The sequence below is a fragment of the Microcaecilia unicolor genome, chromosome 5 (genome assembly GCF_901765095.1).
Source record: "Microcaecilia unicolor chromosome 5, aMicUni1.1, whole genome shotgun sequence".
Classification (NCBI taxonomy): domain Eukaryota; kingdom Metazoa; phylum Chordata; class Amphibia; order Gymnophiona; family Siphonopidae; genus Microcaecilia; species Microcaecilia unicolor.
This window is the reverse complement of record NC_044035.1, coordinates 118,642,520-118,667,738: the sequence shown is the minus strand read 5'-3', so window position 1 is coordinate 118,667,738 and position 25,219 is coordinate 118,642,520. Positions and strand designations below refer to the sequence as shown.

The following is a 25,219-nucleotide window of genomic DNA, read 5'->3' as shown; positions in this document are numbered from 1 at the left end:
TCCCTGTGAAAGCGGCAAATCACCTCCCTTCGGGCCTTCCCTCCCTGTGTCCCGCCCTCATCTGATGTGACTTCTTGTTTCCGCGAGGGGGGGACACAGGGAGGGAAGGCCCGAAGGGAGGCAATCTGCCGCTTTCACAGGGAGGTGAGGCCGCAGCTCTGCCAATTTGAATGCAGGGGACCCGGTGGCGGACAGTCGACGGAGCCGAGGGCGGGCGGGTGAGACCAGGGACTGCAGCGCCTGGTGGCCTGAGTGGCAATTGGGGGGACGGGGGGGCGGCGGCCTTGCGTGGGGCGGCAGCGGCGGTGGGGCTCTGGGGGCGGCCTTGCCCCGGGCCCGGCTCAGTCTCTCGGCAGCCCTGCAGGGGGTTATTATAAAACCAGTATTTCATAGACACATTCTGGCATAGACACATGAAAAATCCTTTATAAAACTTCCTCCATGGGGCTGGATAATAACAGTTACTAAACTGAGGGATATTAGTTGTAACTAGAGAAAGATATACACTCAGTAGATGATTATATATGAATATTCATTGTAGATATACTGAAAACCTGAGTGGCTGGGGTGCCTCCAAGACCTGATTTGGGAACCACTGCACTAGTACTTACCACAGCTTTGTAGGAGGATGCCTAAGCGATTTGCCAAGATCACAAATAGTCACAGTGGGATGTGAACTGGGCTTCCTTGCTTCTCAGCCTGCTAATTTAACCATTGGGTACATCTAAATTTGTTGTGGTAGACACCAGCAGGGAAACTGAAATACTTGACCTACTGCATGAAGTTTGATCAAATTGATGGAAGAAATCAGGAAGCTTCTATGTTTCTCCTATTCTCTATTTTTGGGAATGTAAGAAAGGAATTTATGATACTTGATATTATTTCTCCTCTTTGCAGAGTTATTTCTATAAAGAACTATCATCCAAAGATCAGAATCATCACTCAGATGCTGCAGTATCACAACAAGGTAAAGTGAAAAGGATATTATCACCGGGATTCTATATATGACGCCTTAATTTGCGTGTTGAAATCGAAGCGTATTCTATAACAATATGTGTAACTTAATTGGTTAACTAGCTAATCAGTGATGTTAAATGGAAGTTAACAAGCAATTGTCAGTACTAATTGGCATTAATGAAGATTTACACGCACAACTCACTAAGCGTATTCTGTAACGTGGTGCACCTAAATTCTAAGTCGCATAGTTGTTACAGAATACACCCATTCTGTGCCTAATTTGGGTGTTAGGATTTATGCCAAGCAAAACATGACGTAAATGGCCTCAACTACATTTGGTTGCGTGGAGAGGCACTTGTCATTATTCTATATACCACGTGGAAATTTAAGCCTTTTCTATAAAATTTAGGCATACTTTACAGAATATGCCTAGGTGTATTTTTTTTCCACACTGAATTTTCATGTGCCATATATAGAATCTAGCCCTATACTTTTCATAGTAAACCTTTCCTCTTGGCCAATCCAAACTAGAAAGCTAACATATAAGAATTATAACAATAGTTAGCCTGACATTTTTAACACATAGTAGAAGAGTGACTTATAGAGTTTTCATTATTACTATTGCTACATTTGCTAGAGTACAGATTCATATTGTCATTATGGTACAGTGAATATTATCACAGATATCATGTAATATAATGGCCTGCTTCATCATTTCTAGGAGTTTAATGCAAAATGCCAGCCACCGTAGTGTTACCACAACTGATAACATGACCTATGATATTTACAAAGCAGCAGTGATAAATGTTTATACTCTAGGAGGTCGCACAAGATAATCCTTGTTTTAAGTGGTTATAGTTTGATAAATGATAAACATTTTCTACATGTGATTGTGTACAGAAGATATTTAAATAGAATGGCCGCCAGAATGTTGGATATTAGCTATAAGCCAAAGGGCAGTTAAAAAGCTAACAGCCCATGAAAACTATATTCTTGGAAAATGAGAGCAACAAAAAGGGATTCAAGCATGGATTTCAATGTACTAAGCCACTGTGAACAGTACAAAAGTATGTGCATTAACATGTTTAATGCATGGCATTGCATACAGTGGAATTACATACAAATAAGCCCAGAAAGTAAAGTACACGCATATTCACCTATGCAGTGGTGTACCAAGGGGGGGGGCGGTGGGGGCGGTCTGGCCGGGGTGCACGCCGCTGGGGGGGTGCCACGGCACGCGCCTGCTCCTCCGAGTTTGCTAAACTTCACTCGTTCGCTGCAGCTCCCTCTGCCCCGGAACAGGAAGTAACCTGTTCCGGGGCAGAGGGAGCTGCAGCGAACGAACGAAGTTTAGCGAACTCGGAGGAACAGACATGCGCCGTGACACCCCCCCCCAGCGGCGTGCACCTGGGGGGTGTCATTTCGCCGGGGGGGGGGAGGTGTCATCTAGCGGGGGGGGGGGGCGCTCTGCACCCGGTGAGGGGGGGCGCATTGGCGCTCCGCCCCAGGTGCCATCCAGGCCAGGAACGCCACTGCACCTATGGACTTTATTTCAAAAGCCTAAACTACACCTTATGCACTATTTCATTTGTAAAGCTGTCACTCATAATTCAGTGCTTCATTCTTCAATAACAAGCTGCTCTATATAATTTTACATTATGGTTACTCATTAATATGGTTTTTGGCATGTAAACTCACAAGACATATGTGCAATATAAACACTGGTAACAAGGAAAGATGCCACAGTGTCTGTAGCAAGTGGCTTCTTAACTTCCTTCTCATGGTTGTCTCTCAGGGTCTTGTTTTGTTTTTAACTTGTAAGCACAAAAGAAGGCCACAGGTCTTCAGATGACACTGCCAAGATTGTGGCCTCCATTGACAAGTTCTCCATATCTAAAGACTACATTGCAAGAGGTTTGAAACCCAAAATGCTTAAACTGGCAAGGGCTGTAGAGATGGAAATCCACTGAGGAGCAAGCAGAGAGGTGGAACATCCTTTTCGTACTGATGTGGGACCTGAAGGGTAGACTTTTGTCTGAATAGAGACTGGATTTGGAACTAAAAGAGTGTATAGAAAGGGAGATCTGGGAAAAACAGAGATATGTCAGTATATTTATAATATTTCAAAGACTATTAATTTCAAAACTGAATGGCAGGCCCTTAATTAAAAAAGAAAATTGCTACCCGAAACTAACCAACATAAAAGGATCAAATTGGAAACTTTGGAGAATAAGATAAGGAATGCTGGAGACAATTTTCTGCATTGATTGAGCAGTTTTAAAATAATATGGGTGAATTGGATTCATTAAAATTAAAGAAGGAAGGACTGAATCATTTCCAGAATTATACCCATCTCAAAACATGCTGATGATGTAAACTTTACATTTTTAGAACCTATTTTAGGTTTGGAATTATTGAAAAGACATTTGGCTAAATGCATGCAATTTACAAGGCAGCAAAGAAGAGCAAATTCAAAGCACAGAAGAAGATGCCTTTTTGTTCTGCACTTTACAAGGGACAATACTGCCTCCCATATTCAAATCAATTTAGCTATGCTCAGTTTCTTCCAGTACCCAAAAGTTGTCATTCTTGACACAGGAATTAGAAATGTCAACCATTCAGGAGATTCAGGACATAGGGACTTTTATATTTATTTATTTATTTATTTGTTTATATATGTATGTATTTTAAATTTTTGTACACCGCCTTCAAGCCTAAAAGCTATCAAAGTGTTGTATATTCAGATAAAGTAGGTATTTTTCTATCCCTGGAGAATTCACAATCTGAGATTGTATCTGAGAAAATGTTAGGAACCTTATTGGTTGTAAATGTTAAAATTCAGACGTAGTGTTTTATAACTCAGACTAAGAGGAAGAGTGTTCTGTTCCTAATTTCTGAGGTCTCTCAAGTGAGAAACAACCCTTTTTCTGGGATATTTTGCAAAATGTTATCTTTTGTATAAGATTGTTCACTGTCTCTTTTCTAAGCAGAAGATGTCTTTCATGGAGTCTGTCCTTGTGATGTTACCTCTCAGGTTTAAATATGTGTTTTCTCTTTATCTTAGAAGGAAAGGGGTCCTTTTACTAAGCCAAGTTAAGCATCTAATATGGCTTTATCAGCTTGATAGACAGTAGTGCAGGCCCACGCTACTGTCTGCTGTGCTAAAACAAGGGCCTTTGTGCTGTGTTAGCTGCTTAACATAGGAGTGGGATGGATCCTGGACATAACAGGTGCAGGGGAAGTGTGGATGGCTATGACAGCTAGTTCAGGGGTCATTGCCATGCACTAGTTGTCATGACTGCTGATAGTGCAGCCGATCTTACCGCCAGCTCAAGAGGAAGTGGTAAGTGCAGCTACGCTACCAGCAGTCTAGTAGCATAGCTGCTGTCAAACCAAGGTTTGTGGTGGTACTTTGACTTGCCTTGCCCTCCCGATACTCCCCAACATGTGAAAGAGCCCCTAATTCCCTCCATCCCACCCCTCAACAGAGGAAATAGCTCCAATCCCCTGCCTCCCACCCCTGACACAAGAAGGAGCTCTGATCCCCTCCCTGCTACCCTTCTAACACAAGAAGGAGCTCTGATTCTCTCCCACCCTCCCAACACAGAAGTAGCTCCAATTCTCTTCCTCCCACAGAAATAGCTCCAATTCTCTTTTTCCCATTCTCCTAACACAGAACTAGCTCTGATGTCCTCCCTCCCACCCCTCTTGAACACAAGAAGGAGCCCCGATCTCCTTTCAACCCTCTAGACAGAAGTAGCTTTGACCCCCTCCCTCCAAGAAGTAGCTTCAATCCCCTCCCACCCCACCCTGCCTTTAAAGTCTGCTCCCCAGAAATAGCCCTACCTCCCTCAAGCACAAACTCATCATTGTCATACTCCCTCCCCCCAGGACATACCTGTAGGAAAAACTGCATGTACAATTGAGCAATAGAAAATTACCTACTGTGTCTGATCGTACACAGAATTGGTAGCTTTGAGACTTGCAGGCAGTATATAAGAAATTAAAATAAAATAAAAATACATACATACAGCAGGGGCAGCAGAAAACAATTTTGCTTGGGGGTGCCCAAGTTCTGCCCCCAACCCCAGCACCACCCCCAACTGATCCCTACCATCCCATAACCCCCTCCCCCCGATGATGTCCAACATTTTTCTCCTTCCTTCCCTCTCAATCCCCCTTGGTGTCTATTATTCCTCTCCCTCCCTCCCTCCCTGTCATACCCCTGCCCCATGGTCTCCAGCATTACTGTCCTCCCCCTCCCCTCAACCTCCCTCCATTGTCTCCAGCATTACTTTGCCCTCCCTTCCCTTACCCCATGGTCTCCAGCATTCTCTTTTCCTACCCCCCCCATATCATTCAGCATTTCTCTCTTTCCATCCCCTTCCCCTCCAGCATCTCTCTCCTTCCCTCCCCTCCCCTTCCCCTCCCTTCTTCAGCACCTCTCTCCTCCCCTCTTTAGCTTCTCTCTCCTTCTATTCTTCTTTATGCGCTGCCCATGATGTCCAATGTCTCCCACCCCCATCATCTTTCTCCTTCTATAGTGCCCTAACACTTCCAGGCATTTATTCTTGTATCTTGCTTTCCAGTGGATGGCAACTCTATCAACTGTATAAGAGCTGCATCAAGTGACTGGCTGGTGTGGGACCTTGAATATCTGTGCATGCTCAAGATCTGCCAGCTCCCACCACCTCTGAACTTCCTGTTTTGGAGGGGACAGAATTAGGATGGCCTTGAGCATGTGAAGATGCTCATGGCCCTGAGCATAAAGCTGATAGAGTCACCATCCTGGGGGAATGAGCTAAGGGGATGAATACCTCAGAGCAAGAGAGGCAGAAAAGAAAATTTTGGGGGTGCCATGGCACCTTTGGCTCCCCTGTTCTGATGCTTGTAAAATACAATATGTGCACTTGATTTTAGTGTGCTTGCACTTACAGTAAGCTGGTCCTGCTAGGAGGTGTCCAGTTGAACTCAATTAGGTGATACATGACTGGCTAGTCAGTCTCCTTGATCATTAAAGGCTTGTTCTTCCTAAAGAAGTTGTAGTCTGATGTTAGGTGATCAGGAAGTCAGTTCCAGAGTTTGGGGACTTTTTCTGAGAAGGCTCATTGATAATTGTTTCTTTGAATGAATAAATTTGGCAAGAGAATACTTGAGGAGCTCCTTGGGAGGATCTTGAAGGTGTTCAGAGGGAAAGCCTGTTTTTGAATTATTCTGGCCCATTTTCTCTAAGAGCCTTGAAGAACAGAAATAGTTTTATTTTGGCTTCAGTTTTGGCACCAAAACTAGTCCCAAATCCACTTTCAATATGAAATTCAGTTTTGAAAAAAGCCAATTAAGTTTCAGCCAGAATATCATTTATTTTAATGTGCCTTCATTGTTGATTATTAATGCAATGATAATATGTTGTTAGCTTAACGATTACTATCTGGTTGATGATAGGATGATGATGTTTGATATTTTATATATGTAAATGCAACACAGATATCCAGCACCTGTATCTGGATTGCAACTGGCTAGCAATTTTTCTGTCCTAAGTTTATCTGGATAGTTAACTTGATAATGGGCTCAATATCACTGCTTCTTACTCTGCCCTTATCTAGCTATCTTATTGATTAATCGATAGATACAGTAAGTGTCTGTTAAATCTGGAAAATCAAGAAATAGCCAAGCCAAAATAGCCTGGCTATTGATACACCAAAAGGGCTATTTTCTGATTTTCCACATATGTGGTTTGACTTGCCTCTCTGTGTTTCCATTCCCTATCTCATATGACATAGTCAATACTCATTGACTTCTTTCTGGAACCCGATCACTGCCTGACTTCTGCCTAGAAACTGACTACCGTCTGATCGCCACCTGTCTGACCTCTGCCTGGAGACTGACCTCAGTCTGATCGCTGCCTGTCTGACCTCTGCCTGGAGAATCATCATCGTCCCTCTGCCTGTCTGTACCTCTCCCTGGATACCGAACCCTGCCGGCTTACCCTCCTTCTAAGTTGCTCCTAAATCTTGCTGGCCGCCCACACCTGAAGGCTCAACCTTTGGGGGAAGGTGGTTGGTCCAGGTGAAGTTTGGAATTTGTTGGCCGCCTTGCCAGGGTTTCCTGTACAGGCACAAGGGTTCACTTCCTCTCCAGCCTGTGCTGCGTGACAGATTGCTGAAGCCATGAGCTCACCCAACAAGCCTGCACTTCCAGACCTGGCTCAGGCTTTACAACAACAACAAACCCAGCAGCAACACCTGTCAGGAGTACTCCAGGATGTGTGCACCCAGCTAACGGTACTATGGACTCCTGCTCATCCTAGCGTTAATCCTCCCACTCAGGTAGTTGCGCCTGGGGCAGCGGCATCCATTAGAGTTCTCAATCCACCTTGCTTTGATGGGAATCCACAAACATTCAGGGGATTCCTTAACCAATGCTAGACGCATTTCAAGCTACAACTGGCCAGTTTCCCTACTGACCTCATGAAAGTGATCTACATTGTATCTTTGTTGTCCGGTCAGGCACTAACATGGGCCTCTCCACTATGGGAACAACAAGATCCAATCCTTGACAACCTGCCAGCATTCATGAGATGCTTTCATCTGTTTTTTGATGAACCCGGACAGCCTTCTTCCGCCGCCAGTGAGCTCCTGCACCATCATCAAGGTCCACCATCTGTTGGAACCTATGCCATCCTTGGCTTCTGAATTACACTGGAATCAAGAAACCCTGGTGGCCATATTCTGGCATGGTCTACCAGGATGGATCATGGATGAGCTTGCAGGACGCGAGCTCCCCACTTCCTTGGATGAGCTTATCACATGAGCCCAGGAGAGGGCTTCATCTTGTCAGCTGCTGCACCTGCTCCCCGCTTTCAACAACCTATAACCACCTTGGGGACTCGGGCCTCTCCGGTTGAATATTCCAAAGAACCCATGCTCCTGGGACGACATAGACTTTTCGAAGAAGAGAGGTGAAGCAGAAGAACTAATAGTATGTGTCTTTACTGAAGGTAGTTGTGTCATTTTGTGAACCACTGCTCGAACAAACAGGGAAACTCGCAGGCCTAGAGCCTCTGGGGGAAGTAACTCTAGGCCTGTTTCTCACTTCCCCTAATTCTGTGTGTACCATCTCAGTCTTATTTCGCTGGAACTCTTGCTGTCTTGAGCTCCTGGTCTTTATTGATTGAGGGGCCACTGGTAATTTTATAGACAGCGATTTAACTCAGAAATATCAGATTCCTGTTGAAACCTTGTCTCTTCCCTTGCACATATCTTCTATCCAAGGTGACATCTTACCAGCTTCTATTAAACTCACCTTGGCTCCATTGTCTCTCCATGTGGGAGCCCTACATCAAGAAAACCTTAAATTTTTTGTATTAGCTAAATCTATTCACCCCCTAGTCGTAAGACGTCCGTGGCTGCAGTGCCACTCGCCCCATATTGACTGGACTTCTAATGATATCCTGGCTTAGGGCCCTTCCTGCTTTCACACTTGCTTGACCTCAGTCATTCCACCTGGGTCTATCGGGATTGCTACCTCGCTCCAACCTTCTTTGTCCCTCGGTCTTCTTCCTCTATATCAGGACTTTGCTGACATCTTCTGTAAAAAGCAAGTGGAAACTTTACCTCCTCATAGAGAGTTTGATTATGTGATTGAATTACTATCTGAAAAAACACCCCCGTGAGGTCATGTTTATACCCTCTCTTGACCAGAAACTGAAGCCATGACAGAATATATTGAGGAGAACTTATAAAACGATTTATCCATCCATCTTCATCTCTTGGATTCTTTCTTATTGATAAAAATGATGGGGGCCTGCACCCCTGCATTAATTATCGGGGGCTTACAGGGAGCGAATGTTTTTACCAAACTAGACTTATGCGGAGGTTATAACCTAGTATGTATAAAAAAGGGGGACGAGTGAAGAACCACGTTTAATACACATGACAGACAATATCCTGCTTATAATCGAACGAGAAAAACGCCCAAGTTCCGACCTAAATCGGGAGATGGACGTTTATCTCACAAAAACGAATAACGCGGTACAATCGAAAGCCGAACTTGGACGTTTTCAACTGCACTCCATCGCAGAAGCGTACAAAGTTGACGGGGGCGTGTTGGAGGTGTGGTGAAGGTGGGACTGGGGCATGGTTATCACCCGAACAGAGATGGGCGCCTTTCGCTGATAATGGAAAATAAGTATGCGTTTGTAGCTAGAATTTAGGGCACTTTTCCTGGACCCTGTTTTTTCACAAATAAGGCCCCCAAAAGTGCCCTAAATGACCAGATTACCCCCAGAGGGAATCGGGGATGACCTCCCCTGACTCCCCCAGTGGTCACTAACCCCCTCCCACCACAAAAAATGATGTTTCACAACTTTTTATTTTCACCCTCAAATGTCACACCCACCTCCCTGGCAGCAGTCATACCCACCTCCCTGGCAGCAGTATGCAGGTCCCTGGAGCAGTTGTTAGGGGGTGCAGTGGACTTCAGGCAGGTGGACCCAGGCCCATCCCCCCCTACCTGTTACAATTGTGCTGCTTAATGCTTATTAGTCGTCCAACCCCCCCAAACCCACTGTACCCACATGTAGGTGCCCCCCCCTTCACCCCTTAGGGCTATAGTAATGGTGTAGACTTGTGGGCAGTGGGTTTTGAGGGGGATTTGGGGGGCTCAACACACAAGGGAAGGGTGCTATGCACCTGGGAGCTCTTTTACCTTTTTTTTTTGTTTTTGTAAAAGTGCCCCCTAGGGTGCCCGGTTGGTGTCCTGGCATGTGAGGGGGACCAGTGCACTACGAATCCTGGCCCCTCCCACAAACAAATGCCTTGGATTTATTCGTTTTTGAGCTGGGCGCTTTCATTTTCCATTATCGCTGAAAAACAAAAACGCCCAGCTCACAAATTGTCAAATAAAACATGGACGTCTATTTTTTGTGAAAATACGGTTCGGTCCGCCCCTTCACGGAGATAAACGCCCATGGAGATAGACGTTTTCGTTCGATTATGCCCCTCTATGAGTACTTTTTGGGTTGTGTAATGCACAGTATTTCAACACTTTGTAAACGATACCTTCAGGGATTTGCTGTATTCCTAAGTCATTGTATATCTTGACAATATTTTGATATTGTCGTCTTCCACATCAGAGCATCTGGGACATGTCCACACAGTCCTCCAACAACTTAGAGATAACTATTTATTCGCTAAACTAGAAAAGTACACATTTCACCAGGAGTCCATATCTTTTTTGGGCTACATTATCTCAGCTTCAGAACTACAAATGGATCCAAGCAAATTCCAGACCATCCAAAACTGGCAACTTCCTACTGGTCTCCGAGCACTTCAAAAGTTCCTTGAGTTCACAAACTATTACCGCCAATTCAATGACCATTACTCCATTATCACCACACCACTCACTGCTTTGACTAAAAATATGGCAGATCCTAGCAAATGGCCTCCTGGGCCTTCACACAACTAAAAGAAGCATTCCTTACTGCCCCGGCCTTCATTGACCATATCCTCTGTGACCATTCATTTTGGAAGTAGACACCTTTTCAGTAGGGGCTGGAGCTGTCCTTTCCCAAGATTCACCAGTGCTGTAACATGACTCCTTTTTTAGTCTTTTGATACTCCTATGAGCTTTGAGTCCTTTTACAGTTGGTGCTTCAAATAAATACATTCATCAATATCTACAAGCCCCATTTTGGGTTTTATTGGAAGGTCAATTGTCCATACCTACTCTCTTTTTCTGTCTTGGTTTAACACATAGAATTGTTTTTGTTGTGCTGGTTTATAGGGGCTGTCATAAATTTGATAGATGGCAGGGGTGGGTTGCCAGTGCCATCTGCAGGCAGTAAACGGTTAAGGGACTTGGCCAACGCCACAGGAGCTGTTGTAGGATTTGAACTTGGGCTTTTTGTCTCCTAGCCTGCTGCTCTAACCATTTAGACTATTCCTCCTCTATGGCTGAATTGGCTAAGGGAAATAGGATATTCCCTTTGAATATCTAGCCCTTTTTTCTACATGAAGTATTCATGTAGAAAAAAGGGCTAGATATTCAAAGGGAATATCCTATTTCCCTTAGCCAATTCAGTGTTGCTTGTTTACTATCATTAACCTGGAAACGGAAGAAAGGTTATTTGTATTGTTGTTTCTGCTGTGTCTCATTATTTGTTTAAATGTTTTTGTACATTGCTTTGAATATCTTGTACACTGAAGTAGTTAATATGCAAAGTAAAAAAATAAATTAATGTCAAGATACCTTCTGTTATGTCTATAAGTACCAACCAGTACTAAGGGTCAACAAGACTTTAAAAATCAGTCAAAATAATTAACGCAACAATTGAGTGCTAAAGGTTATCCTCATAAGATGCTTAAGCAAGCTTCTATAACTAAATACCACTGTTCTGTTTAGTTCAGTTTTATTAATCAGACATAAAATGCAGAAACTCCATCAGAAAAATTGATTCCAGGGTTGCTGCAGTTAGGCTGGATGTAATGAAATTCTCTCTTACTTTGCAAATCCATTGGGAGCATGGATTCTCATCATCTCTTGTATCTGGCTCACATATTTTGGGGGGCAACCCTATAATAGTTCACCTATATTTAGGTGCCTATTCTATAAAGGAAAGTAAGATACTAGTGTAACAGATGAAATACATGCCTATAATTTAGATGCAAGCACCCCATTATTCTATAAACTTTGGCACCCAACTTTATGCTTAGTGTACAAAGTTGGGTGCCTAATTTATAGAATACGGTCTGCATTATGTGCAACTTAATTTAATTGGCTGTTAATTAGAGTTAACAATCAGTTATTGGCTTACATTGGTGTTAATTGCCATTAATTGTCACCAATTTGCAGTTGCACATGCAACTGACCTTAGTCACCATTCTAGAAACTGCACGCTCATTTATTGTCACTTGCAACATCTAGAGGTCATGACCATTGGAAAGGCATGGACAGGTCAAGAGGCTGCCTAGGAGTTTCAGGCACTTGATAGAAAATACTAGGGACTACGTGCCAAATGTCCAACAGATAGGCTTTAGCACTTATACCAGCCTTTGTGACATGGCGTAAGTGCTTGCATCTAAAGTTAGGCACAAAATTGCAAACTTACACTAGTACTCTATAATGGCAGTTCCATGTAGAACTGCTTTTATAGAATTAGTGCTCAATGCACATCATCTGGGTGCCTAATTTTGATGCCATTTATAGAATTTATCCCATAGAGCTGGTGTAAGTGCTTGTGCCTAAATATCGGAGATAGATGCTTATAGCATTCTATAAATAATGCACGTGTGAATCCTGCCTATGCCCTATCCAGACTCTGTCTGTATATATGTGCATCTGTCAAATATGTGCTATGTAAGATATACTTGTATTTACAGAGCAGCGCTTAGGCGGAATTTTGGCATTTATGCACATATACGTCATGCTAATCATTTACACATGTAATCGATGTGTAAATATTAGCACCCACGTTATAGAATTACCCCCAACTGTGTGCCTCTGAAGGCCATTTCAGCCTATGCTGTATGATGTGTTGATTTATGCTGCTTGTTTTAATGCTGGTAATTTTCTTCTATTTATAATGCTATAAAATTTCTATGAAAATAAGAGAATGACCAAAGCATGAAGGTTAGTTCTTAGTATTTCTTTTCTATCTTTAGGCCCATTTACTAAACATCCCAAGCTGGAACTGGAAAGAAGGGGATGATGCAATCTGCTTGGCTGAACTCAAGTTGGGCTTCATAGCTCAGAGCTGCCTGGCACAAGGCCTCTCCACAATGCTAGCCAATCTTTTCTCTATGAGATCATTCATAAAGGTAATGTCTTGTCATATTACGGTACACTAGTCCAATATTCATATTGTTATTAGTTGAATGTGGTACTCAAAGCAAATATTCACTTTCCAAACAATTCTGTTGTACAGATTTGGCCCTTACCCAGATTCTTTCAAAATTGGTTTTATTTTTATTTGGCATAACTACAGTCATTTAATGATTGTTCAAAGCACAGTCCTCCTTTCACCTTTTTTAGATAAGCCATATGTTTATCAACAGTGCTCACTGTTAAAAATATAATTCATATATTTCATATGGTACCAAATGCCTACACAAAAGTGGAAAAATGATTGTTTTGACTTTCCTATTGCTATGTGAAGTAAATGTAAACCATGTGTTTTTACTGTGGCTCAAGCCCCAAAATCATATTATAAGTCATTTGTTTATTTCTGCAGAATCAGAGTCATCAGAGCTTACATGCAACATTTATTTTAAGATTATTGGTGCAACCAAACATTTTTTTCTTGCTTTGAAATAATACTTCAGGCTTTATAGAATGTTTGCATGGGGCTTAATTTTCTCTTTCATTGGTATTTTGAAAAATGTCAAAAAGGAATCATATTGGATGAATTGAAATAATCATTTCCTCTGCTTGGAAAAGGGAACCAATAAAAGAGGAGCTAAATGAACCTCTTTATACATTTTTTAAGACTTGGCCCCATTTTCCAGTTCATAATACGCAATCTGATTTATTAGAATTATGTGTAAATCTCATAATCCTTTTATGTCGTGCAATACATTTCCATGACATCAGTAATTTGAATATGGTGCACAGAACATGCTCAGGATATGACATATATGCCACACACTTTATACGCTCTGAAACATATAGCCTTATACTGTGGAAAACAAAAGGAAAATACACAAAATGAAAACGTATGAAATTAATATCTCATGTGAAACCCAGCTCACTGGCTTTTAATCAGAGAGTCTGCCATAATAGATGGCTAGCCTATCAAAATAGAAAGAACTGTTAGGCCAATATTAAAAGTAATTTAACTGAACAGGAGAGGTTCCTGTCTTCTTAAATCACGCTCAGAGGGGCGGCTACTGATATTCAGAAGTACTTAACCAGGCAGTGCCACTGAATATCAGCACCAGCCAGCCAACTTTAAACCAGGAAGGAGAGGGACATTAAGGGGGTGGAGTCAGTGAAGATCTGGCAGTTATGCAGGTGCCTGCAATATTCAGTGTTGGTGCCCTTATAGATAAGAGGGCAGATAGGACTCTACAAAAGGAGTCCTAACTATGCCCACTCAGGGGCCCTTTAACTAAGGTGCGCCAAAAAATGGGCTGCGATAGGGTAGGTGCGTGTTTTGGGTGTGCACAGATACATTTTTCAGTGTGTGTCATGTCCCCTGCCTCAAAGCAAGCGGCGTCCTCAGGCTGTGCAGGGTCCCGTCAACACGCACACTTGACTGGTACAGCCCTGAGCCATGTGTGTGTAGTTCTTCTCTGGCTGCAGGCTCCTTGATTTTCTTGCTTCCATGCACCTGGGTCTGCTCTTCCTCTGCCTGGCTTCCCTTGCTTCTCTCCTATTGGTCTTCCGGTTCCTCTTTCCCCTGCTCTTGCCCTGATGTCAGATGCCAGCACCTTATCAGCTGAGCTCTCCCTAGACTCCTTGCTTTGGCTTCTACTTTGGTAGGCGTTACTTGCTCAGTAGTATGCTTCTCCTCTACTTTGTTCTTCGTTGCTGACTTTGCCTGTACCTGGATTACTCTTGTGTCTGCTGCTTGTCTACTGACCTTGCCTGTACCTGGATTACTCTTGTGTCTGCTGCCTGCCTACTGACTCTGCCTGTACCTGGATCACTCTCTTGCCTGCTGCCCGTCTGGCTGTCATGTTCATCACCCCGCTTTCTGCTCCATCTCATAAGCCCTGCAGGCTGCCCGCAGCTAGGGGCTCAACCTCTGGGGAATTGCGGTCAGTGCAGGTGAAACCCAGGGTTGTCCGGCCACCAAGCAGAACCTGGTCCGAGTCCCGGGCTCGGCAGCACTCTACTTAGTACAAGAACTCACAGGTCTGACAGTAGTAAAAGGGCCCTTCAGTTATGCAGGTTCCAGCACTGAATATTAGCCAGCACATGCACAGCTTCCGGGTACCAGCCTCTACTTTTCATTGTTCTCCCCTCCCTTCTGACTCCCCCAACAGGATTCTACCCCCTCCCAGATCACCCCAAGCATTAATGCCCTTCAACAGGACCCAACCCCCTTCTAGACCCCACCCCATGTCCGAGTATGCCTCCCATGCCTTCTTCATTGGTGATCCAATGAGTCATAGGGCAGGAGTAAACCATACTTAATCTGGTTCCTAGTGACTCTGGTGACAAAATGGCTGCCACAACTTCTAGTGGTAGTCTCATGGTACTATTGCTGACAGCTGACCCACTAGTTGGATGGATTTAGTGATTTTGGGAGGTGCTTGTCTGGTTGTGGGGAGTCAGGAGGGAATCAGATCTTGTTGGGAGAGGGACCTCGTATCCCCTTATACAAGTTCTGGCCGATATTCAACCAGGACCCAAATAAGTGTCTTATATGGTTCCCTGCTGATTATTGACCAGAACCTGCATAAGATCCGGCAGTTAAGACATGTTTAGTCATACCCAGATATTCAATGCCAGTGCCGAGACATGGCCCAACATTGAATATCTGAGACTAATTTAGCTGGCTACGATTAGTGCTTTAAAAAAACCCCAAAACAAAACAAAACACTGACCAGATTATTTCCATATATCCACTCTTAGTCATAATTTGGGGTAGGCATGGATGGTGTCACCCCCCCACCCCCTACACACACACACAAAATGTTGTGGCTGCTAATACTGAATCAATACCCCTCCTCTCATTGCCACTATGACTTCCTTGAATTTTGCTCTCACAAAGTAGGGAAACTATATTGATGCCACTTTTTTCTTCATATGCATTTAATGCTGTGGCTGTTCAGATGGCATAGGAAATCTTTTTCTGACCGAGAATAAGCAACAATACATCCTTTTAATATCTGAATGACAAGTATGCAAGAGTGTTATATTGTTTAACCAGCACAGGATGGGCATAGACATTGGGAAATAATCCTTGTTTACCATATGCAAGGATTTGGGGATAATTCTGTACAGGAACACCATGTGGAACAAAAGAATAGTAAAGGAAAGAATGTGAGAAATATTCAAAGCTACAAAAATGTATAGCTTTTATCTAAGATCCTCAGCACCACTGCAGTGTCACACTACAATAGCCACAACATAAACTTAAGAAAGATTTCAGAGAGCTGTCACCTGATAAAGACCCTGAGGTACTAACACATTGTGAAAGAGTTTCATCAAAGCCTACCCTTACATTTGGGCATAAAGAATTTCAAAATTTAATTTAATTTGGGTCCTTATTTTCTGCTTTACCAATTTATTTCAAGGTGGATTACGTAACCATTAAAATACGTACAATATGTTAAATACACAATGTAAAACACACACACACACACACACACACATACACACACACACACACACACATATAAGTCCTTATACTAAGCTGCGGGAAAAGGGCCTTGCGGGGGCCATTTTCCCCACACGCTAGGCCCTTTTTACCATAGCCGGTAAAATGCTTCCCCCCAAAATGGCCAAGCAGTAAGATAACTTTTACCGCATGGCCATGCCACGGGGAGCACCTACCATCACTCATAGAGGCGATGCCTGATTGCCACCGGGCTAGCACAATTCTAGAAAAAAATATCACATTTCCAGAGCGCCAGAAATGGTGTACGTTCAAATCGGAACTACCGCTGGAGGCCGCGTTTGGCTGGCGATAGTTCAGATTTAGCATACAGAAAGCCCGCGTTAGGCTTACCGCTTCTTTGTAAAAGACCCCCATATTGCCTAAAACAAAAGTAATTCAAAATGGTTCAAAACAAAGCATTATCAGTCAACATTACATAACTCATCAAGGTTCCCAAAGATATATCATCAAAAGATCAAAAATAGCCAAGTCTTCATAGTTCAGCAAAATTGTATGTAGATATTATACGAACACCATCAAGAAATGTGTTTCAATAGTAGGGAACTTTACAGCTCCAAATCTGATCATAACTGGCCTTATGACATATATTATTCAGCATTGGAAGTGTCAACTTGTAGATCCCCAAAAAATGCAATGATCTTATAGCTTTGTTAACCTCTAATATTGTTGCCATTTAAGCTGGTGTTATCCCAAGCAAAAAACAAAAACATAAGACCTTAAATAAAACACTGGCTTATATTATCAACCAATGTCATTTTTTTAAAAGTAGGAGTTTCTGTATCCCATTAGTGCTCTCACCTCCCCCCCCCCCCCCCCCCCCCCCCCCCCCCCCGTCAATTTATCAGCAGTATTCTGTAATATCTGGAATCTGAAGCTTAATCTACTCATAATACTTAAATCCAGAGCATTGCAATAATCCAATTGGGATTTTATTATGGCTTGCAAAATTGCTTTCATTTATTTTTAGTAAAATGAGATCTAATTTGACGGGTAATGTACTGTCAATTTGTAAAGATTTAACAAGTGGACTATCCACCCCTGCCTGACAGGGTTGCTGAACTGGCATCTGTTTATTTTTAGCTACCACTCAAACAAGATTAGTTTTGTCAGGATTAATTTTCATTGGGTTAATATTCATCCAATCATTTGCTGCAGCAAAGCCAAGTACCTTGTTTCTTAAGCTGCGCTCTAGGCACACTAGCGTTTTTAGCATGCGCTAATGCTAGAGACACCTATAGGAATATATGAGTGTCTTTAGCGTTTAGCGTGCGCTAATTTTAGCGTGCACTAAAAACACAAGTACACCTTAGTAAACAGGAGCTCATGTGTTCAATAATTGCAATGTTGAGGAGACAGACTTTTGAAAGGGTACAATTATTATATTATCAGCATAGAAATAAAAAGCAATACTTAATTTATACAAATAAGTTCCAAATGAGCTTAAAAACTAATAAATACAATGAGGAAAAGAGGTAATCTTTGGGGAACACCACATATTTTGCATGAGTTCCATAACTCATCCTTCCACCGTACTCTGAAGGTCATGTTTAAAACAACTAGAGAACTATTACAATACTAAAACTATTAGGCCAAGAGTAATTCATAATCTGTAAGGTTGAATGTAGCAGAAAGATCTAACTGCATCACTATTGCTTGACCTCCTTTATCCAAAATCAAATGTAAAATGAAAACTAGCCAATAACCTAGTTTCCATACTATGACAATATAGCAGCATTTTAGAAAGGACGTTCAACTCAGTGCATCACAAATGGATGTCCGTCTCATATGTACCAGGATACAACCTGTCTAAAATACATGCGAGAGGGACATCCATGTGCTGGAAACATCTAGCATAAATATCCATTTTACAAGCGTCCATGCAGTGCAGAGGGGTAATTTGATGATTAGAGCACTGGGCTGAGAATCAGGGGACCCAGGTTCAAATCCCATGTCAGCTGAATACCTACTTTACCAGAATGCACACCACTTCAATAGCCTTCAGGCTTGCAGGTATCCTGTATGTTCAGGTACAGTTGGTATTTTCCTATTCCTGGGCTCACAGTTTAAAGAAAAAAAAAAACAACTTAAATTAGATTTGAACCTGGGTCCCTTTCTTCTTAGTCTACTGTACTAACCATTAGGCTACTCCATCAAACCTGTTTCCTGCTCTGATAAGAATGCCCATAATACCTGGTGTTCCTTTCTGGTTTCCCTTTAGGGGAAAGGAAGAATGTTTGCATGCTCATTTTTTGAAAAAAAAAAAAAACCTCTAACTAATGAGCAGCTTTGCCTGAATTTGAATCTTAGCAGCTGTTTAATGAGAAATTCATATAAACAGACTTTGTGCAAAAATGTGTACCATGTAACGTACTGTTGTGAGCTGACATAACAAAGTTTGCTTTACGTAAAAAATAGCACCAAACCACTGAAATATGACATTTTGCATGTTTCTTGGCATTTTCTGATATTTTTCACTTAAAGCTCACTTCTACTATTGTTCAGTATAGTCTTGAGTACTGCAAACATAAATAAAAGGGAGGGCTGCACAATGAACTAACTGATAATTAATTTCTAATCACAAATTGAGAGTCTTTTACCAAAGATTAGCACATTTATCTGCCACTGGATCCATTTTGTTCCTATTGGTCCTGGTCCTGCTGCAGATAACATGTGCTTACTTTGGTAAAAGACCACCCAAGTCTCATGAAATGCTAAAATAATATGATATTGATGGCTAACCCGATTTCTACAGTAACACTTCTTAATGACAGGCTTAAATTGTAAATTCTAACTTTTTTTCCTTCAGCGATATACAGAGCAATTAAAGTATTTACTTCTGTTATTAGATGTGATATTTTTAAAAGTATCAGAAATAGGAGGCAGGGACAAGATAGCAGCATGAGCTTTGCTGGTCGAGTGTGCTCAGTTGCTTTGCTGCTTTGTACAGTTTTTCCTATGTTACAAAGCCCCATACGAAGATAAAGGGGGTTGCCAAGACAGTTCCCCTGACCACGAGAACCTCTTCACCTGTGCAACAAACAATTGACTGATTTACGGCAAAGACTCCCATTGGATCTGGAGTGATGAACCCGGCTTTGCAGGGAGGAGAGCTCGCTGCTTGCAGGCTAGATGTGACACTCTTCCCCTCTGACGTTTGAGCCACTGCTGTGCCCGTCCAGCAAACAGGCATTGGCTGGCGTTCTCTCTGTGGAAGAATAACGAGAGCCAGATCCAGGATGGGGTGCGATTGCTGAGGGAGTCGACAGAATGGATGAGATCTCAAAGAGAATGCTGAAGGCATTGGGGTCAGCAAAAACCTTCATGGCGGTGTCTCTGCAGTGTATTTGGGAAGCTGTTCAGAAGTTGAGTGGAACCTTAGAGAAGTCAGCAAGGGATGTTTCTGTTCTCGTGAGTAAGATTGACTACTTAACTGAATCGCTAGATGGCACAAGAAATGAGTTTTCAATGCAAATTAGAAACTCTTAAGACTGAGGTTACAGGTCTACAGAATGTGACTTTTACAAAGGGCAATTTTCCCAGGTCTCTAGGGACTTCTCCTATAGAGACCTTTAAGAAATATTTGGTAGATGTTTTGAGTTTTTCTTCTGAGGCTCTACCCCATTTAAACAGAGTTTATTATATTCCTTCTAAAAAATACATCTCAGGTGGTAAGAACTGAGCCTTTAAATGTTTCTGCTGTTTTGGAAACCTCGTTATCCAGACTCAGAGAGACTTTCTCTTCTTTTATTTATTTTATTTATTTATTTTTTTTATTTATTACGACTTATTTACTGCTTTTTTGAATCAATTCACTCAAGGCAGTACACAGCAAGAATAAGTGAAACATAAGCAATAGACAATTACAGCAGTAAAAATATTCAAACAACAATACAAAGTACGGCATAGTAAGCTACATTACAATGCCAACACAATACACAATAAAACATTTTAATAGACAGCATAGGGTGTAAGCAAAGATGGAACATATAGATAAGATAGGGTAACAGGAGAAAGAAAATGAGGAACTAAAGAGAGTTTCAAATGAGGTCAGAAAGGTGCTTGAACATTATATTGACTAGTGTAGGAATTGTTTCATTTGTCTTCGAGCAAGATTTAAGTTCAGTTATCAAGATGTATTTTTGTAACTCTCGGAAACTTTTCTTTGGAAAAAGAGTGTGAATGTTTCCAGATGTCACAAGGCAAACTCAGGAAAGAAGAAAGGCCTTCTTGGTTTTTAAAACAGGATGCCTTGTCTTTAGGGGGCATCTTTTCTTCTGGTCTATCCTTCTAAATGCCTTGTTTAAATACCTGTGGGTTAAATACATATATTATGAACCAGAGCAGTTGTGAGCCTTATTGACTTGAAGAAGATTGTGAAAGGAACCACTCAATCTGTGTGAGATTCAAGCATGAAATTGATGGGATGTTAACATGTTATTTCCTTTCCATTTTTTTTTTTTCATTTTCTTATTTGTATCTCCTTACATTTCTTTCTCCCTCCTCCTATCATTGTGGTCTAAGGAAGATATTTAAATGATTCTTGTGTTTGGTCTTTTGACTAATTTCTTGTATTAATGCATCTGAGTTTCTAATGCAAGTGTTTAGCTTGTGTAATATTTTGAAAATTGTATAAATTAAAAAAAAATATCAGGACTATATTCATCATTGGAAAACAGATGTAGGAGAAGTAAAATTTATTTCATAGATTTGTCCCAGTACATGCTGAATGCCTTATTATGGCTATGTGAAGGAGTATAGTAGAGATCCTCCGCCATCTTTAAAATTCAGCCTACTTGTAAAAGTATATGTAGCTGGGGAAGCTGAGTCATGGGTGTGGCTCAGGAGAAAAATTTAAAAACCTTAGCTATAGAATAAAGCAGGGAGACCCAGAAGGAAGATGAGTAGTCTCCAGGATGTACCTCAAGACTGCTAAAGACTATCAGGAAGAGTTCAGATGCCTTATTCCCCGCAAGATAGGATAGACTTTCTTACATGATTAGAAGACCGCTATGGCGAAGATAAAGGCTTTATTGCCTGTAGGACAGAACAGGCCTCTTTTATGATTGGACTAAAAGTTCTTTTTGTTTAAATCTGACATACATGATTAAAGATTTTTTTTCTGTCTTTAAACTGTAGTCTGGATGTGTGTTTACAGGCTTAGGGCACTGATGCTTGCTCATGCTATCTTATATGGAGGCAGCAGTGAAATTTGCCTATCTCTGCTAAACACAGCAGAATACTCCCACAAAGGACTCTGGGCCTAACTATAGTGCAGAGATATATACGTGGCCTAAGGAGAGTAGCCCTGCCTTCGAGAGGGATAGAAAGAAGTGAAGTTAGAGCTGAACAGGAAGGATTCTTTTTTTCTATATTGGTTGTTGACAACACTGCAGCTCTGCAGGCAGAGAGCCAGAGTGGGCCAGAACAAAGAGGATAATACAAATTCCAGTGGATGGGTAGCAGCAGCAGCAGCTGATGAAAGGTTTATGGACCAGCATGTATCTTCTATTACTTTACTCCCTGGGTCCTCTGCTCTCATAAGAACCCCACCTCCCCAGCTTGCAATTGTACGGGAAAAGTTGCTACCTTCCTAAGTCATATGTGCAAATGACCTTGAAGCTGATCTATCAGCAGTGGGGTCTTCTCCCACTTTCCTAGCAGTTTCTCAACAGATATCGGTTCCAGCACCAGTGAAACTTTCAGCTGATTCTTTTTCTCCAATGTTGACCCAGTAGCGTTACAAAATCTTACTCTGAAGGATATTGGCTCTTCTCTCTCTCTCGGATGTAAAAAAACATTGCAAGAAAATCTGTTATTGTCTGAATTTTCAGTAGAAGCTTCATTTAAATTGGTGGAACATAAGAATCGTATAGTGGCTCTTGAACACACATCATTCAAAACAGATTCTCAAGTTAGAACTGCTCAGACAGTTTTAACTAATGTAGCTAAGGATAATCTTTTAATTCATCTTCAGATGGAATATCTTGAGAATTTTCAACGTTCATAGAATTTGAGGTTGCTGAACTTTCCAGTTACACATTATCCCCCAAACTGTACATAGCACATATTCTATAACAATGCATGTAACTTAATTGGCTTAACAAGCTAATCAGCATTGATAACAGCTCTTAACAAACAATAATGAGCACTAATTGGCACTAATTACAATTTACGCACACAACTCACTAAGTGCATTCTGTAATGCAATGCACCTAAGTTCTAATGTGTGCAGACAAAAAAGGGGCATGGTTATGGACAGGGAAATGGGTATTCATGGGAGGTCTAAAATTTATACGCATAGCTATAGAATATGGCCCAGTACGCCTCAATCTATGTGCTGGGATTTACATCATGTTTTTGTTGGTGTAAATGGAGGTGCATAGTTTTAAATGCTGAGATATCAACTAAGTGTATTCTATATACTGCGCTAAATCTAGGCACTGCTTATAGAATATGCTTAGTCAGCATTGATTTCCATGCCGATTTTTAGGCGCCATATACAGAATCTGCCCCTATTTGTCTGCAATGGAACTTTTTAAAATATATCTATGTGATGTTTTAGAATGTGTTGATTATGAGTCATTTGAAGTAGTGAATGCATATTACCTAGAGTCTCTAAGGAGAGCGAAAGAAGAGGGAGCATTCAATGTTATTAATTCACTGGATAGGTTAATTGTTTATAAATTTTTGGAATCCTCTCTGGATACATAAATAAATATGATACATTGTTGGTAATATTACAATCTGAGGAATATCAGTTGAAGATTCTTAAAGCTTATTTTCCTAAAAAGAGTTTGCTGTTTTATGGTCAAATAATACAGTTGTTCCCGGATGTCTCCAGGCTAACTCAACTTCATAGGAAGGCCTTCCTTTGGCTAAAGCCTAAGGTTTTGACTGTGGGAGGATCCTTTTTCCTTAAATTTGCTTGTAAATGCCTGAAAGACTTTGAGAACAATCATTAATTTTTCCTACATCATATACAGCTGGAAGGTTTTCTGGATGATAAAGCTGCTGTTATGGGATAAGATAGGACTGGAGTATAGTTTAGTTAGTTGGGGTATTAGTTAGATGTATGGTCTTTGTTTGGCCTGCAATGCAAGTATTTGATATAGTTATTTATCTTTTATGTTTTTCCTTTTCGTCTTAGTGTACTGAAATTTTCCTCTTGATGTAGACTTGAAAATATTTTAATTTTTTATTAATTTTCTTGATGTATAATTGCTTTTCTTTTTCTGCATTGTTTGTAATATATGATTAAAACTTAATTAAAAAAAACAAAAACAAAACAGCTATCCTGGAATGAGCAGAGTGTAATCTAGAGCCTATCAGCAATGGTTTCAATGGAAAACACTACAGTTCCAGGAACATCCCAGGAACCTGTTCTACCATTTGATGGTTGTAGCCTGGAAGTAGTTGCAGCCTGAATAAAGGACTTACCTTGAGGTATCCGAGTTGATATTTTTGGAACACTTCCTAAATAGCTTGAGAGAGGCAGCAGGTATGTCAGAGCCCAAGGCTTACTTTAGAGGGAGCTGTAGGAATGCCAGAAGCCTTCCATCAAGCCCAATGAGCATTGGGCATGCTAACCCACAAGAGGCATTGAATTGTCACAAGCAGAAATCTGAGTTGTCCCCGTGGACTGTGGAGGGAGACCTATATATACATATTAGCCTCAACTGGTCTACTTTGAATGTGCTGATGAAAGCCATTTTGCCAGACAGTATCCAGACGTATTTGAAGATAAACTAGGAAGCAAGTGAGGAACATTCCATACTTGTAATTTTTGGATGTTCCGGGCTCAAAGATCTCATGGATTCAGGGACTCAGATTTATTATGAGCATTTAGTGAGCCTCACATGTGTCCATGGGGACCAACAGTAGTGCTCAATATTCCAGGTTACATTGAGAGTAGAGGACAACCAAGTCAGCCTTGAAAAAGGAGTGCTTTGTACTTTCCCATATCCTGTCATCCTGAATCAAGATAACTCAGGCTTTGGGAAGCTGTGGGCTTGATTATCTAAACCTTGGCAACAATCTCACTGGGAGGATGCCCAATGTGGCAGACAGATATTACAAAGAAGAGATCCCAAAGAGAGAAAATGCAAAGGAATCAGTAGATGGCCCATTCTTAAGGATAAATTAGAGAAGTATGTTGTGGAATAGAGAAAGAATAGTGACTAAATCTCCTGCCTCATGGTCCAGATCCCAGGAAAGGTCAAGGAATAGAAGCACCTCAAAAAGTAGGGTCTGCATACTGTTGCTGAGACAAAGAATGGAAAATGGTGCCTAAAACACAGTCAAAAGCCTTCTTAAATCTACTCAGTTGATATAGAAAATACACCTTAAACTGGGGAAAGATAATGGGACCCCCAACTAGAATGCAAGGAAAGAAGGTTACAGAAAAGATTTTCTGGTCTGAGGAGTAAGAGCAGACCATCCAAGAGTGAAGAAGGGCCAGTGTTTGGAGACAGTGCTGAGGTGTCCCAGTGCCTGATACCCCTTCTTTGTGTACATGAAAGAGGAGACCCCACCCAGTGTAGGCAGGCACTCAACTCAGGAAGGTTGTGAAGGGGGTCTATAGCTGGGGAAGCTTGAGTTCATGGGCATGGCTCAGGAGAAGTAGTCTAAAACAACAACAAAAAACAGCTCCAGAGAGGCCCAGAGAGAATAGGAAGCAGCCACCAGAACAAATTCTGAGACTGCTAAGGACTGCTGGGGAAGAGTTTTGATGTCTCATTACCTGCAAGGTAGAACAGGCTTTTTTACTTGATTAGAAGAGACTGCTATGGAGAAATTGAATGCTTTATAACCTGCAGGACAGAACAGGCCCCTCTTATGTTTGTACTAAAGGTTCTTTGTTTTTGAACCTGAACTACATGAATAAATATTTTTGCTGTCTGTAAATTGTAATCTGGC

At 41.6% G+C, this 25,219-nt stretch overlaps 1 protein-coding gene across 1 annotated transcript in view; it reads left to right on the top strand.

Annotated features, from left to right (window-relative positions):
* Nucleotides 1-25,219, top strand: part of KCNMA1 (potassium calcium-activated channel subfamily M alpha 1) — a 1,310,561-nt gene that overhangs the window by 910,310 nt on the left and 375,032 nt on the right. The window contains exons 13-14 of the mRNA XM_030203235.1: nt 898-967; nt 12,618-12,773. Coding sequence (XP_030059095.1) covers nt 898-967; nt 12,618-12,773 — 226 coding nt within the window. The remainder of the gene's footprint in view (nt 1-897; nt 968-12,617; nt 12,774-25,219) is intronic.